At 37.4% G+C, this 17,500-nt stretch overlaps 2 protein-coding genes across 3 annotated transcripts in view; both read right to left on the bottom strand.

Annotated features, from left to right (window-relative positions):
* mmp23ba (matrix metallopeptidase 23ba) overlaps window positions 1-17,500 on the bottom strand; it is a 568,642-nt gene that overhangs the window by 385,428 nt on the left and 165,714 nt on the right. The gene's annotated exons all lie outside the window — the stretch shown is intronic.
* cacna2d3a (calcium voltage-gated channel auxiliary subunit alpha2delta 3a) overlaps window positions 1-17,500 on the bottom strand; it is a 104,967-nt gene that overhangs the window by 57,723 nt on the left and 29,744 nt on the right. For both annotated transcript variants that reach the window (XM_087265618.2, XM_087265619.2), the window contains exons 5-11: window positions 14,120-14,282; window positions 10,694-10,825; window positions 8,425-8,485; window positions 7,118-7,268; window positions 6,535-6,609; window positions 3,759-3,848; window positions 3,373-3,486 (exon numbers count right to left, since the gene is read on the bottom strand). In XM_087265618.2, the coding sequence (XP_087121744.1) occupies window positions 3,373-3,486; window positions 3,759-3,848; window positions 6,535-6,609; window positions 7,118-7,268; window positions 8,425-8,485; window positions 10,694-10,825; window positions 14,120-14,282 (786 nt within the window). The remainder of the gene's footprint in view (window positions 1-3,372; window positions 3,487-3,758; window positions 3,849-6,534; window positions 6,610-7,117; window positions 7,269-8,424; window positions 8,486-10,693; window positions 10,826-14,119; window positions 14,283-17,500) is intronic.

Raw genomic sequence — 17,500 nt, 5'->3', positions numbered from 1 at the left:
ATAAACTGAACTACACCTAATTAGTTCACTCCTTAATTACTCAGCTTTGATTACTCAACGCTAACCAAAGAATTAAAGCTAGTCCGTATCACTCGGGAAATGTCAGAAAGTCATTCATAAACATTTAGCAACAGCTGCAAAAATACATTGTAATTCCCAAGTGCTGTTTAATGGAGAGGTTATGACATTTAACTATAATAGTTTTAATCAAATATTATTAAATACTAATTATTTTGTCTTTGCCATGATGACAGCACATCATATTTCACTAGATATTTTTGCAAGAGGCTAGTTTTCAGCTTAAAGTGACATTTAAAGGCTTAACTAGGTTAATTTTTGGAGAAAAGTAGTTCGTTCTGTAGTTGTCACAATGGAGATGCTAACAGCGGAGTTACCAATCCCAACGCAGGGTTTATTAACAAGAATGGTCAGGCAAGCAATGGTCAACACAGGGGCTAACCAGCCCGATCTCACGAGGAAACGTGAGTGTTTTACGTTTTGTCAGTTTCGTGGCTAATTTGTACGAATTCAGTCATACGAAAATGTACAATTTTGAAAAGGAGGCAAGCCCCCCCACCCCTGACCCCAACCGTCATTGGGCGATGAGCAAATTGTACTAAATTGTACAAATTAAATTTTAGGAATTCCTACGAATTAGCCACTGAATCAAAAGTTACGAATCAAAAGGCAGGCAGCAGGCAACGTAAACAAACAAGGCTACAGTCAAAAACACGGCAGGACAAGGCAAGGAAAACACGTCGTGATGTTAAATACACAGATAAACAAGACTCAGCCCAGATGTGTGCGTGTGTGTGTGTCTGTGTGTGCGTAGTATTTAAAGTCCATGTAATCGGTTTGTAATGATCCTCTGGCTGTGTGTGTGTATGTGTGTGTGTGTGTGTGTGTGTGTCTGTGTGTGTGTGTGTGTGTGTGTGTGCTCATCATCAAAACTTGAAACAGGTGTGTGTGAGCAGAGTGCATATATGGAGTTGTAGTCTATAATGTGGTGGATTTGTAGTGATCTGCAGCTTCTAGATCGCTGGTGATCATAACAGTAGCTAATCAAAAAGAAAATGATTTCCTAAGGGGGTTAGCAATAATATTAACCTTAGCAGTTTTTACATTTTTATTATATACTGTATGTTTTTATTCCAGCCAAAGTAAAAGAAATAAGACTTTCTCAAAAGGAAGAATACAACATGTCCTCTGTTAAACAGCACTTGGGAAATTGTTGATTAGTTTAAAGCAGATCTGTAAATTCAATTAAAGCAGACCTGTTTCTTCATGTACTTTTACGTAGGCGTTAAAATCACCAAACACATTTTTAAAAGCTCCAAACTGACTGAATGTGAGCAGATCTTCAGCAGTTTTTACAGCAGGAAAATAAGTATTGAACTCGTAAACATTTTTCTCAGAAAACATCTTTCTAAAGGTGCTGTTGACTTGAAAATTTTTCCCAGATGTTGATAACAACCAAAGAAATCCAAATATACAAAGAAAAACAATCTAATTAGTTTACAAATGAAGTTCTGCATAATAAAATGCAGGGATAAAGTATTGAACACATGAAGAAAGGTAGGAGTAGTTGTGCAGTGAAAGCCCAGACAGTAGCTGGAATCACTCAGTAGTTCTTCAGCAAGCCTCTGCCCTTCCTCAGTGTCAATGAAGATCAGCTGCTTCAGTCCAACATCTACATCAGCAGGAGGATGAAGATCAAACCATTCAGCAGGACAATCATCCACAACACAGCCGAGGAGACTCTCAGATGCTTTCAGAGAAAAAAAATCAAGCTGTAGAATGGCCCAGCCAATCACCTGACCCGAATCCAATAGAGAATACAGAATAAAGCTCAGATCTGATTGAGGAGACCCACAGAAGCAGCAAGATTTACACGCTCTGATGAAGACTGAGAGAAACTTACACCTGAGCACTGCAGGAGGCTTCATTCTCCATATGAGACGCGTCTTTAAGCTGCCATCATTATAAAAGCCTTTATATAAAGTATTAAACACAGTTCAGCACTTTCTCCTCTTGTCATTCCAGTGTTTCTTCTTGTCTGCTTAGTTCCTTTATTAATCCGGAATCGCCACAGCAGAATGAACCGCCAACTTATCCAGCAAGTTTTTACGCAGTGGATGCCCTTCCAGCCGCAACCCATCTCTGGGAATCATCCACACACACATTCACACACTACGTACAATTTAGCCTACCCATTTCACCTGTACTGCATGTGTTTGGACTGTGGGGGAAACCGGAGCACCCGGAGGAAACCCACACGAAGGCAGAGAGAACATGCAAACTCCACACAGAAACGCCAACTGAGCCGAGGTTCGAACCAGCAACCCAGCGACCTTCTTGCTGTGAGGCGACAGCACTACCTACTGCGCCACTGCCTCGCCTCATTCCAGTGTTATCACGCATAATTCACTTCTCAGATTTGAGAATTGCATGTCATTTGAGAATTGCATGCCTTAATTGCATGTCAGCAGCTCCTGTAGAGAGATTATTCCCAGGAGAAAACAAGACAATGCGTTCAATACTTATTTCCCCTGCTGTAAGTCACCAAACTGAAGCATCTTTTACTGCGCTTGTGTGAGAATAATAAAAGCGCACTGAGAAGATTCTCCCTAAAACACCATGTGTTCTGACACAGAACGGCGATTCAGCAATCACAGTTTCTGTCAATGAATGCAATATGAAGGTGGCACAATGTCACATTTATCTTACGCCACCCTGAAACTGAACAGCCCACAGAAACACACACACACACACACACATACTGCTGCAAACTGCACATTTATCAGCACAATATACGTCGCATAACTAAATGTCATCATTTGTGGTTCGCATACAAAAGACAAGTTTGCATTTACTTAATAATGTTGTGTATTTATGATGATGCTTGTATATAAATAAACACATTCATGCATATACACTGCTGGAAATGGAGGTTTGGGGCGACACCATGGCTCAGTGGTTAGCACTGTGGCCTCACAGCATAAAGGTCGCTGATTGGAATCCCGGCTGGGTCAGTTGGTGTTTCTGTGTGGAGTTTGCATGTTCTCCCCGTGTTGGCGTGGGTTTCCTCCGGTTGCTCTGGTTACAGTCCAAACACATGCACTATAGGGGAACTGATCAACTGAATTGGCTGAAGTGTATGAGTGTGTGTGTGATGAGTGTGTATGGGTGTTTCCCAGTGATGGGTTGCAGCTGGAAGGGCATCCACTGTGTATAACATATATTGAAATAGTTGGTGGTTAATTCCACTGTGCCGACCCTTGATAAATAAAGGGACTAAGCTGAAGGAAAATGAATGAATGAAGTGTGTGTGTGAGAGTGTGTGTGAGCTGTAGATGGAGAAGCTGTGCTCACCTTCCTGTCAGGCCAGTTGTAGACGGCGAACACAGCATCATATGTCTCCACTGCGCCGTCTGTCACCAGCATTATAGCCTGACTGCACTCACTGCCTCTGCCTGTCTGATTAAACTAAACACACACACACACACACACAAACAGAGACAGATGAACACACACAGACGGACACAGATAAAAGCGTGTGTTAACATGTAGCGTGTGTGTCCGGTATGTATGTGCGCACATGTGTAGTTGTACATGTGTGTGCATATGCGTGTGTATGTGTGTTTGTGTGTGTGGTTATACGTGTGTATGTATATGTGTGTGTATATGTATGTTTGTGTGTGTGTGTGTGTGTGTGTGTGTGTGTGTGTGTGTGTGTGTGTGTGTGTGTGTGGACTCACATTGCTGAGCAGCTCAAAGGCCTCTGTCAGAGCCACGTCCAGCATGCCGATCCCTTTAGCGAGGAGCTTATCGAGACGCTGGCGGAAATGCTGTGGGGAGAAACACAAACACACACCAATCCTGATGTGGACTTTGCAATAGTTTAATCACATTTATTTTACATTAATTTTTCACTATTTCACCAATCTTCTGATTTAAAATAGTGTTGACTTATTAAATACATTTACAGCACATTATACTAACTGATTTATACATTATATGAACTGATCAACTCTTAAAATACTATAGTGTACTCCAGTGTTTACTACAGTAAACTGTGGTGTGTTGTAGTATTATATACCCTATAGTTGTACAAAACTACAGTGCTGGCTCATTAGTTTATATTACTATATTTGTTGTGTTACCATAGCAACTGTAGAATCACCACAACAGATCAATTACTACAGTTCTGTTACTATAGCAACTGTAGAATCACCACAACAGATCAATTACTACAGTTCTGTTACTATAGCAACCGAAGAATCACCACAACAGATCAATTACTACGGTTCTGTTACTATAGCAACCAAAGAATCACCACAACAGATCAATTACTATAGTTGTGTTACCATAGCAACTGTAGAATCACCACAACAGATCAATTACTATAGTTGTGTTACCATAGCAACTGTAGAATCACCACAACAGATCAATTACTATAGTTGTGTTACCATAGCAACTGTAGAATCACTACAATAGATTAAAATCAAATAGTTCACTATTATATAATTCAAAAACACTACAGTATTTACTATAAATTACTATGGTATATTCTTTTTTGTTATTGTTAATTAATGAAAATACATCACTTCACTAGTAAATGTAATGATAGCATTAATATATGCTGTACAAGATTCATGTCAGAAATTAATGCAAACCTTAGTGTAAAGTGTAACTAAAACAATGCTTTAATTCTGACGTGTGCATTGGCGAATTGCATCATGCATTCCTGGGAAACTTTGATGAAAGTGAATGACAATGAAATAAATAAACACACATCTGACTGTATGGGTTCAGCTTTGGCACACTTGTTTTGAAGCAAACTGTTAGAGAAGCAGCTGAAACACGGGGGATCCGGGAGCTGTTTTTATCCAGACAGTGATTGAACGTGCTGTTGTAGGATGCTCAAAGTCAACAACAGAAATAAACAGTAGTTTTTCTTGTTTCTTACCCGTCTGCATGACCCGGACACTGCCTCTGACAGCCAGCTCTGTGCTGCTCATCCGTCAGCCTTCTGTGTCCTTCTGACTTATTTCTTTGCCTTGCTAGCATATTTGTACTTTAGATATTTAATTTTGCCTCCTGTAATGAGCCTCAAATATCCTATTTTACACCTAAAGTCTGTGTGAAATCAAAAAATTAAATCCAGCCTCTAATGATAAACAATTATTAATTGTGTTTGTTCTAGTTAGACTTAAATAAATCAGTCTGCAGAAACAATTTGATTGACGTTCTATCTTCATACATGTCATCAGAAGGGGAAAGCCCCACCCACTAGTGCACATCTCTCTCTCATTAGCATAGGAATCTGCTTGTTTTGAATCTGCCACTATGCGGACACAGAGATATTTTTAGCTCCGCCCTCTTCTGATAAGAGCACAAACTCATTTGAATTTAAAGCGGCAGTCACCAAAACACCACAATCAGGATCAAAGCTTGATATTTATTTTTAGTTGGAAGTCCCCTACTCAATATTCAGTTTCATTTGGAAGTACATTACCATACTGAAATAAAGCCCCGCCCCCAACTCAATATTCAAATTCAGTTGGAAGTATATCAACATACTGAAATAAAGCCCCGCCCCCTACTCAATATTCAGATTCAGTTGGAAGTATATCAACATACTGAAATAAAGCCCCGCCCCCTAATCAAAATTCAGTTTCAGTTAGAAGTACATTTACATACTGAAATAAACCCCGCCCCTACTCAATATTCAGTTTCAGTTAGAAGTACATTAACATACTGAAATAAAGCCCCGCCCCTACTCAATATTCAGTTTCAGTTAGAAGTACATTAACATACTGAAATAAAGCCCCGCCCCTACTCAATATTCAGGTTCAGTTAGAAGCACATTAACATATTTAAATAAAGCCCCGCCCCCTACTTAATATTCAAATTCAGTTGGAAGTATATCAACATACTGAAATAAAGCCCCGCCCCCTAATCAAAATTCAGTTTCAGTTAGAAGTACATTTACATACTGAAATAAATCCCGCCCCTACTCAATATTCAGTTTCAGTTAGAAGTACATTAACATACTGAAATAAAGCCCCGCCCCTACTCAATATTCAGTTTCAGTTAGAAGTACATTAACATACTGAAATAAAGCCCCGCCCCTACTCAATATTTAGTTTCAGTTAGAAGTACATTAACATACTGAAATAAAGCCCCACTCCTAATCAATATTCAGGTTCAGTTAGAAGCACATTACCATATTTAAATAAAGCCCCGCCCCCTACTTAATATTCAAATTCAGTTGGAAGTATATCAACATACTGAAATAAAGCCCTGCCCCCTACTCAATATTCAGTTTCAGTTAGAAGTACATTAACATACTGAAATAATGCCCCGCCCCCTAATCAATATTCAGTTTCAGTTGGAAGCACATCAGCAAACTATAGAAAACCTCTCAGCAACTTCCAGTTCCCACAGACTGCTATATACTGTTATTTACATTTGCTGAGTTTTGATTGTAATTTACGGTTAATAGATATTTATATTAGTAAACACACTTACATCTTTGTTGGTAATGTCAGCCTGAACTAATGTTCCGTTCAGACACGGCTCCACGTAATGCAGATCCTCGTTGTACTGCAAAACACACAATATATATAGAGTCAAGGTTAAAATTATTCGCCCTCCTGTGAATTTCATGAGAATATTTGTTCTTCTGGAGAAAGTATTTTTGTTTTTAATTGTTTTAAAGCCATTTTAAGCTCAATATTATTCGCCCCTTCAGCAATATTAGTGTTGGATTGTCTCCAGAATAAACCACTGTTATACAAAGACTTGCCTAATTACCCTAACTTTACCCTAATTACCCTAGTGAAGCCTTTACATGTCACTTTAAGCTGAACACTAGTGTCTTGAAGAATATCAAATCTAATATTATTTACTGTCATCATGACAAAGAGAAAATAAATCAGTGATTAGAGATGAGTTATTAAAACTGTAATGTTTAGAAATCTGCTCTCCGTCAAACAGAAATTGGGAAAAACATATAAGGGGGTTAATAATTCTGCCTTCATCTGTGCATCTCACAAAATAAGATCGAGAAAAGTGATAATGCTGCGAGATGCTGATGTTGATGTAAACTCACAGCAATAACGTTGAAGAAGTCGTCGTCTCCGAGTGTGTCCAGTATAGAGGAGACGGTCTGTCTAGCGATGGTGAGCCGTAAACCCTTCATACTGCCGCTCACATCCACCAATATCACCACATCTTTAGGAGACGTAGCGGCCTGGATATACCTGGAAAAACACAGCAGTGTTACCAGAGACAAGACCCAGACAAGAAATGTATGATGTGAAACATTCTCATCATGTTGTCAAAACACAAATCAGTTAAGTTTACCCAATCATTTTACACAAAATTAAGTGGATTGAACATAAAACTATTAAGTTGTCCCCCAAAAAAAACAAAATAAGCAGCAAAAGTGTGTGAGGTAGCTGTTGTGAAGAAAGCCAAGATAACCGTTTCTGTTTCTATACACTCATTTTACATGGGAATTTTATTGTTGATTCATTCATTTATTTTCGGCTGCTTTTCTGGGGCCGGGTCGCGGGGGCAGCAGTCTTTGGAGAGAACCCCAGACTTCCCTCTCCCCAGACACTTCCTCCAGCACACCTGGAACACCTCTCTAGTTAGGCGTACAGGAGGCATCCGAAACAGATGCCCGAGCCACCTCAGCGGACTTCTCTGGATTTGGAGGAGCAGCGGCTCTACTCCGAGCAGGGCCGGAGCAAGCTGAACTGCCGCTCTAGGCAAAGGACGATCACGTCGCCCTCAATCCATAAGTGAAAATGAAAGTGACCGGTTAACAACGTGAAGAGCAGGGGGGTTGAATAAGGACGCGGCTGGTGAATAAGGTGTTGCGGACGCCGCCCTCTCTATTCGGCCACCTAGGTTGCCTCTATTGATGCGCCGGCCCTGACTCAGAGCTCCTCGCAGTTGTCAGAGCTGCTCACCCTATCTAGAATGGTGCACCCTGCCACCCTGTGAAGGAAACTCATTCCGGCTGCTTGTATCCGAGATCTTGTCCTTTCAGTCTTGACCCAAACCTCATGACCGTAGGTGAACGTAGGAAAGTAGATTGATCCTTCTTTACCACAATGGACCGATACATCAGCCGCATTACTGCTGCTGCTGCACAGATCCACCTGTCAATCTCACCTCCATCCTTCCCTCACTCCACAACAAAACCTCAAGATACGTGAACTCCTCCACCTGGGGTAAGGACTTTCCTCTGGAATTTTAATATGGTACAACTAAATAAAACACAAGCAACTCATTTTTAAACATAAATAAAACACAACAAAATGGCTGCAGCGTTCTTATGAGTGAAGAAAGCTGCATTTCTCCTCAGCTGGATGCGAAGAGGATTGAGAAGCAAACAAAATGTCTTACCATTTCCGATTTCGACAGTCAAACTCTAGAACTCCGTGTTCATCAGGCGTCCACTTCATTCCTGTCAAGATACAGAATAGTGTGTGTGTGTGTGTGTGTGTGTGTGTGTGTGTGTGTGTGTGTGTGTGTGTGTGTGTGTGTGTGTGTGTGTGTGTGTGTGTGGAAGGCTTCATTAATAAAAAATGACGTCTCTGCAGAGCAAAAGTGGGTGTTTCTGGATTTGTGGGTGTTTTTTAAGTCATCCAATGAATTGATTCCCTTTACCTGACTCCACCCCTAAACCCAACTGTCATATGATGTTAGCCAATCAGCTAACGCGGTCAAAAAATATTAAATCTACAACTCTCTACTGCTGCCTTTTGTGGCTGATACCTGCACTATTGATGCGGGAAATATACAATACTATTAACTATCATTTATTTTAGTTTGTTTAATCATGATTTCAGTCATATTATAGTATTTTTTATATATCATATATATTTATATTCATTCATTTCCTTTCGGCTTGGTCTCTGATTATCAGGGGTTGTGGAATGAACCGCCAACTATTCCAGCATATTCACACACACACTCAAACACTACGGCCAGTTTAGTTGATCAGTTCCCCAATAGTGCATGTATTTGGACTGTGGTGGAAACCGGAGCACCCGGAGGAAACCCACGCCAACACTGGGAGAACATGCAAACTCCACACAGAAACGTCAACTGACCCAGCCGAGACTCAAACCAGAGACCGTCTTGCTGTGAGGGAACAGAGCTAACCACTGCGCCACCGAGTCTCTGATAAGAAAACTCAAAGAAACTCACTTTGCTTGAGGTGTTTTCAATAAAAAGGGGAAATTTTAATGTAATTAAAATATCTGATGCCAAAACTCTAGCCAGCTTAATGATAAATCATGCAACCAATTCCTCCTCAGAAACACTCAGTGCAGCAGCCTGCAGCGCTTTAAATATAAATGTGTTTCCATGCAGGCTAATTAAAATTGATCAATTGCATAAATGGATTGTAGGCAGCTTTATTAGCAATAATGCATTTAAAAGCTCACCAGCCTCTCTCCAAGCAGTTTCAAGGGGCTTTTTAAGGATATTCACATGGAAAAAAAATTAAAGTATGACAACTGACATTTAAAAAATCAGTCAGGAGAAGCAGGACTGAACCCGGAAACATTTATTCATTTATTTTAATATTATTATTATTATTATTATTATTATTATTATTATTATTATTATTATTATTATATATTTATTATTATTATTATTAATGGTGTTGTTATTATTATTAATATTGCTATTATTATTATTATTATATTTATTATTATTATTATTATCATCATCATTAATATTATTGCTATTACTATTAGTAGTAGTAGTAGTAGTAGTAGTAGTATTGCTATTATTAATAATAATAATAATAATATGATGATTATTATTATTATTATTATTATTATTATTATTTCTATTTTTATTGCTATTTTTATTATTATTATTATTATTATTATTATTATTATTATTGCTATTATTAATAACATTATTATTATTATTATCACTATTTTTATAGCTATTATTATTATTATTAATGCTATTATTAATATTATTATATTTATTATTATTATTTTTTTTATTTTTATTATTGCTATTATTATTATCATTATTACTATTATTATTATTATTATTATTGCTATTATTATTATTATTATTGCTATTATTAGTAACATTATTATTATTATTATTATTATTATTATCACTATTTTTATAGCTATTATTATTATTATTAATGCTTTTATTAATATTATTATATTTATTATTATTATTATTGCTATTATTATTATTATTATTATTATTACTATTATTATTAATATTATTATTATTATTATTATTATTATTATTATTTTAAAGAAAGTTGTATTTCTTTTAGTTTGGCTGGATTTTTTGTTTAAATGTAAAAGCAACTGTAGCAAAAAATTATGGGCCCTGTTAAGAAATTATAATTTTTTGATTGTCTAAACAAGAAGAAAAAAACAAACAAATAAGTCAAACGTTAATCTAAAATAAAATAAAAAGTAGCTGAAATGTAAGATATTAAAATATATTTTCATAGCAATACACAATGTCCAAGTTTTTGAGTAAGCAGCGCTGACCGTCTCATACTTTGTTGATGATTTACTGTATCTCTAATAAAGCACAGTCACAGTCTTTCCCTTTTATAATCATTCAAACACTAAAAATGCTGCATCAGTAATGTGATTGCCTTGACACTATATAAACTCACCTGGATACTGTCTGAAGAAACCTTGAGCGCTGCCAAAATACTGCCATAGGAGAGAAGGGTCTCTTTTAAAGTTGTCCACAAACACTGTGTTGAGAGCCTCTGACCAGTAAACCCCGTTCACGATGTCTGAGTCTGAAACACAAGTTAATTAATAGAGTACATGACAAAATCACTACAGACTTACATGCTGATCTGTGTGTAATCTGTATTTTTCAGACCAGAGATACATATAGATTACTAGTGCTGGGCGATATTACATATACTGTCATATTCTGACAACGATATATATCACGATGTAGAATCACTTCAGTAAATTCAATCAAGTAAACTACAGTGTTTTTGAACCACACATGAAAGAAATTGTTATTAATTAATTTATTAATCTGGTGTGGTGATTCTACAGTTGCTATGGTAACACAACGACTATAGTAACTGATCTGTTTTGGTGATTCTACAGTTGCTATGGTAACACAACAACTATAGTAACTGATCTGTTGTGGTGATTCTACAGTTGCTATAGTAACACAACTATAGTAATTGATCTGTTGTTGTGATTCTACAGTTGCTATGGTAACACAACAACTATAGTAATTGATCTGCTGTAATGATTCAACAGTTGCTATGTTAACACACTAACGATAGTAATTGATCTGTTGTGGTGATTCTACAGTTGCTATGATAACACAACAACTATAGTAACTGATCTGTTGTGGCGATTCTACAGTTGCTATGGTAACACAACAACTATACTAATTCATCTGTTGTGGTGATTCTACAGTTGCTATGGTAACACAACAACTATAGTAATTGATCTGCTTTGATAATTCAACAGTTGCTATGGTAACACATTAGCGATAGTAATTGATCTATTGTGGTGATTCTACAGTTGCTATGGTAACACAACAATAGTAATTTAACTGTTGTGGTGATTCTATAGTTGCTATGGTAACACGACAACTATAGTAATTGATCTACTGTGGTAACTCTACAGTTGCTATGGTAACACAACAACTATAGAATGGTACCTGTTGTGGCGATTCTACAGTTACTATGGTAACACAATGACTACAGTAATACAAAACAAATGAACCAATCCTTTTCTACAACTATAGAGTATATTATACTACAATACACCACAGTTTACTGTAGTAAAAGCTAAAGTATACAACAGCATTTATTACAGTTTATCAGTTCACTATAGTTAACACTGCAGTATGCTGGAGCATTCATCAACAAAGAGTTGTTGATATTATAATATATGCAGCATAACAACACTTTACTATATTATTCATCAACAACGCCGTAAATTACTGTAGTATTTTTCTCATTGAGGGATGAAATGCTGCAGGAACAGAACAAAAACAGAAATACAAACACTCAACAGTATTCATGTGTGCTAGTGGAGCGCTCCATTGATAAGAGTCTTTCATTTTTCTACAATTAAGCATCCGTCTCACCCTGGAGTGCAGATTTGCATATGAAAGAGCCGCTCTTAGCAAACTCTTGCTCAGTGACCAAGCACTGCTTTATTCACAAAATAAAGCAAATAATCCTTAAGTGGAGCAGTGCATTCTGGGATCCACCGGAGAGCCCGTGTGTGCTGGATTGTGTATTCTCCTTCTGCTGATTTCATTTTAACACAGAATGTAGTTTTTCTTTTGAGAATATTTGCTCAAGCAGTTACCGTTGTTTTATTATGCCAGAATAATTGTTACGTGGGACGTTGCAAGCAGAAAGATGTCAAGCTGGATTTGCACTGTAGACTTTAAATATCTTTACTTTTCAGTTATCAGCTATTATACACTCAGTATTGGGTCATTTGTTTATATTACTGTGATTTTGTGTTACCATAGCAACTGTAAAATCACCACAATAGATCAATTATTTTAGACGTTGTGTTACCATAGCAATTGTAGAATCACCACAACAGATTAATTACTATAGTCGTTGTGTTACCATAGCAACTGTAGAATCACCACAACAAATTAATTATTTTAGACGTTGTGTTACCATAGCAACTGTAGTATCACCACAACAGATCAATTACTATAGTCATTGTTACCGTAGCAACTGTAGTATCACCACAACAGATCAATTACTATAGTCATTGTTACCATAGCAACTGTAGTATCACCACAACAGATCAATTACTATAGTCATTGTTACCGTAGCAACTGTAGAATCACCACAACAGATCAATTACTATAGTCATTGTTACCGTAGCAACTGTAGTATCACCACAACAGATCAATTACTATAGTTGTTGTGTTAACGTAGCAACTGTAGAATCACCACAACAGATCAATTACTATAGTCGTTGTGTTACCATAGCAACTGTAGAATCACCACAACAAATTAATTATTTTAGATGTTTTGTTACCATAGCAACTGTAGTATCACCACAACAGATCAATTACTATAGTCATTGTTACCGTAGCAACTGTAGTATCACCACAACAGATCAATTACTATAGTCGTTGTGTTACCATAGCAACTGTAGAATTACCACAACAGATCAATTACTATAGTTGTTGTGTTACCATAGCAACTGTAGAATCACCACAACAGATCAATTACTATAGTCGTTGTGTTACCATAGCAACTGTAGAATCACCACAACAAATTAATTATTTTAGACGTTGTGTTACCATAGCAACTGTAGAATCACCACAACAGATCAATTACTATAGTCGTTGTGTTACCATACCAACTGTAGAATCACCACAACAAATTAATTATTTTAGACGTTGTGTTACCATAGTAACTGTAGAATCACCACAACAGATCAATTACTATAGTCGTTGTGTTACCATACCAACTGTAGAATCACCACAACAAATTAATTATTTTAGACGTTTTGTTACCATAGCAACTGTAGTATCACCACAACAGATCAATTACTATAGTCATTGTTACCGAAGCAACTGTAGAATCACCACAACAGATCAATTACTATAGTCGTTGTGTTACCATAGCAACTGTAGAATCACCACAACAGATCAATTACCATAGTTGATGAGTTACCATAGCAACTGTAGAATCCCTGCAACAGATCAATTACTATAGTTGTTGTTACCATAGCAACTGCAGAATCACCACAACAGATCAATTACTATAGTTGTTGTTACCATAGCAACTGTAGAATCACCACAACAGATTAAATACTATAGTCGTTGTGTTACCATAGCAACTGAAGAATCACCACAACAGATTAAGTACTATAGTCGTTGTGTTACCATAGCAACTGCAGAAGTATAATAGAAGATTGATTACGTACTTTACCTTTAAGTACTTTACTATAGTGTGGTTTAAAACACTACATTATTTACTGTAAATGACTATAATAGCTAGTTGCATGTCTGAGACCCTTTTGGCTGAGCATCCTCTTAATGTAGTATAGTAAGGTGTCTGCAGTGCGGATCATACCTTTGTTGTACATGTTAGTTGGCACCTGGACGACACTGAGGCTGAGGTTTACTGACAGATTATTGAAATGTTCGTTCGGCTGAAGGATGAATTCTCCACCCAGCTCCACGCTGCGGCCCTCCTCGTCCAACTCATTGATCAACACTGCATTAAAATACTCGTACTGTCAGCAAAAAAGAAAGAGAGAAACGCAGGGTAAGAGTAAAAATGCTGCATTGTGTCAACCAAATGTTGGGTTAATTGTTTTCATGAAAGGGCACCTAGCTTATTCAGTTCCCCTATAGCGCATGTGTTTGGACTGTGGGGGAAACCGGAGCACCCGGAGGAAACCCACACCAACACCAGAGAACATGCAAACTCCACACGGAAACACCAACTGACCCAGCCGGGACTCGAACCAGCGAGCTTCTTGCTTTAAGTGACCATTCCGCCAGTACAGTACAGTATCAATGTGATTTTAACATCAAAGTAGTAGAGATATGAAACACTGTGAGCTATCCTCACGAAGATTTACCATGGTTTTACTGTAGTAACCATTGTTAATACATGGTCACTGTGTGATAGTAAGACCATGGTAAATTCTGGTAAAGGTACAGTAGACATGAAAACAACTCTCCTGAAATCCTCCCAGAACGCTCTCCAGCATTACAGATAAGGGCTGGAGGAGAAATGACAAACATTTGGGGAATAAGGGGACAGAATGTGCTCTCTCGGGTTACACAGACAGAAGAGCAGCGAAATTTGAGAAACGCCAGCGCTATCTGAACACCAGAGGACACGTGCAGTGCTTTACTGAGAAAAGACTTTCAAAACTACCCCAAACACACACACACACACACACACACACACATGCACTGACAATAACAGTTAAATGCATGATAAATACTGCTGATTCACCTGCGTTTACACATTCATAAACACATAGGTACAGTTGGTCTGGCGCACACACACACACACACACACACAACCCTTTTGCCCTTCTCCACTGTCCCTGTTCATATTTTTAGCACTGCAGTGTACTGGAGGAGCTATTAATAAATCATTCAGGAGTATTATATTTACAGCGGTGCTGTCATCTGCTCACTGTACTCTCTTTCAGCACTGCTCTATCATCACTACTCAAGCTAACAATAAACTTTTGTGCATATTATGATGCACAGATGCTAAAGTATGTGAAAGCATGAACAATTTTTGAACGTAAACAACTGTCTTCATATTTAGATACATGGATAGAAATATTGGGTAGTTTTTTTTTTTTTAAATAATGATCCTTTAGTTAATGTGTTTGCTAAATTTGCAAAAATGTACAAAGCGCACTCAAGTGGATTAGTGACCTGAAACGTACAACAAAACGTTTCCGAATTAAGGTCTTTTAGATTTGCTAAAAACGTAGATGGCGCCCTCTAGTGTTTTTGTCATCTGAAACGTACAACAAAACGTACCCAAAATAACATATTTTAGATTCGCTAAAAAAGTAGACAGCGCACTCTAGTGGATTTGTGACCTGAAACGTACAACAAAACGTTTCCGAATTAAGGTCTTTTAGATTTGCTAAAAACGTAGATGGCGCCCTCTAGTGTTTTTGTCATCTGAAACGTACAACAAAACGTACCCAAAATAACATATTTTAGATTCGCTAAAAAAGTAGACAGCGCACTCTAGTGGATTTGTGACCTGAAATGTACAACAAAACGTTTCCGAATTAAGGTCTTTTAGATTTGCTAAAAACGTAGATGGCGCCCTCTAGTGCTTTTGTCATCTGAAACATACAACAAAATGTACCCAAAGTAACATATTTCAGATTCGCTAAAAAAATAGACAGCGCACTCTAGTGGATTTGTGATCTGAAACGTACAACAAAACATTTCCGAATTAACGTATTTTAGATTTGCTAAAAACGTAGACGGCGCCCTCTAGTGGATTTGTCACCTGAAACGTAAAGCAAAACGTACCCAAAGTAACACATTTCAGATTTAAATAAAAGTAGACCGCGCCGTCGAATGGATTTGTCATAAGTACAACAAAACTTATCCTTAGTAACGTATTTCATATTGGCTTAAACAGTATTTGTCAACAGATTTGTCATCTGAAAGGTAAAACAAATTGTATACTAAGTTAAGTATATCAGACTCGCTAAAAATGTAAACAGCTCCCTCTAGTGGACCTGTCATCTGAAACATAAAACGAAATGTACATTAAGTAACACATTTCAGCTTCGCAAAAAGGTAGACAGCATCTTCTAGTGGATTTGTCATCTGAAACTTACAATGAAACGTATCCCAAGTAACGTATTTCAGATACACAAAATAGCAAACAGCGCCCTCTAGTCTATTTGTCATCTGAAACGTACAACAAAACATACCCACAGTAACGTATTTCAGATCGCTTAAAATGTAGACGGCTCCCTCTAGTTGATGTCATCTGAAACATACAATGAAACGTACCCTAAGTGACATATTTCAGATGCATAAAAATGTCAACAGCGCCCTCTACTGGATTTGTCATATGAAACGTACAATAAAATGCACCCAAAGTAACGTATTACAGATTTTAAAAAATGCAAACAGTGCCCTCTAGTGGATTTGTCATTTGTGAAGTACAACGAAACACACACAAAGTAACATATTTCAGATTTGCTAAAAATTTAGATATTTAGATAGCGCCCTCTAGTGAATTTGTCATCAGAAACATACAATGAAACGTACCCTAAGTAACGTATTTCAGATTTGCAAAAAATATTGACAGCGCCCTCTGGTGGATTTGTCATCTGAAACGTACATCAAAACATATCCCAAGCAATGTATTTCGGATTCACAAATAGTAGACAGTGCCCTCTAGTGGATTTGTCATCAGAAACATACAACAAAATGAACCCGGAGCAACATGTTTTATGTTTTGATAAAATATAGGCTAAGGCACATTTCTTCAATGAGTCTGGGTGGGAATAAAGTGTGTGATGTTTGTAAAGTGACTGTGCCGCAGAGAAGAATATGCTGACAGCCTCAGGAAAATGAGTCAGCAGTCTGAGACAAGCCATTCAGCAGAATCCTCACTTTAAACAGGTGAAAACTCTGACAATAGACATTTATGTGGCCCTGATGTCCAGAAGTCACCATAACCCTGAACTGTTTTGTGTTTAAATATCCGATGAGAGGAAATCTTTCTAATGCTGTCTGTTCTCTAAGCATCCCTTACAAAAAAAGACGCTTATTCTACTGTGCTATCACTATCCTTTTCCTTAACAAAAACAATAAATAAAACGAGTCTACTCGAGTCAACTAAATGAGTCTACTTTTTATGTACTCAGGGTCAGACTTAAGATTGCACTTAAGTATGAACTAAACTGGACGTAGTGTGTGTGAATAAGTGTGTGTGGGTGTT

The sequence above is a fragment of the Danio rerio genome, chromosome 8 (genome assembly GCF_052040795.2).
Source record: "Danio rerio strain M-AB ecotype USA chromosome 8, GRCz13ab, whole genome shotgun sequence".
NCBI classification, from domain to species: domain Eukaryota; kingdom Metazoa; phylum Chordata; class Actinopteri; order Cypriniformes; family Danionidae; genus Danio; species Danio rerio.
The sequence above is the reverse complement of the archived record's forward strand: the minus strand, read 5'-3'. Positions and strand labels throughout refer to the sequence as shown.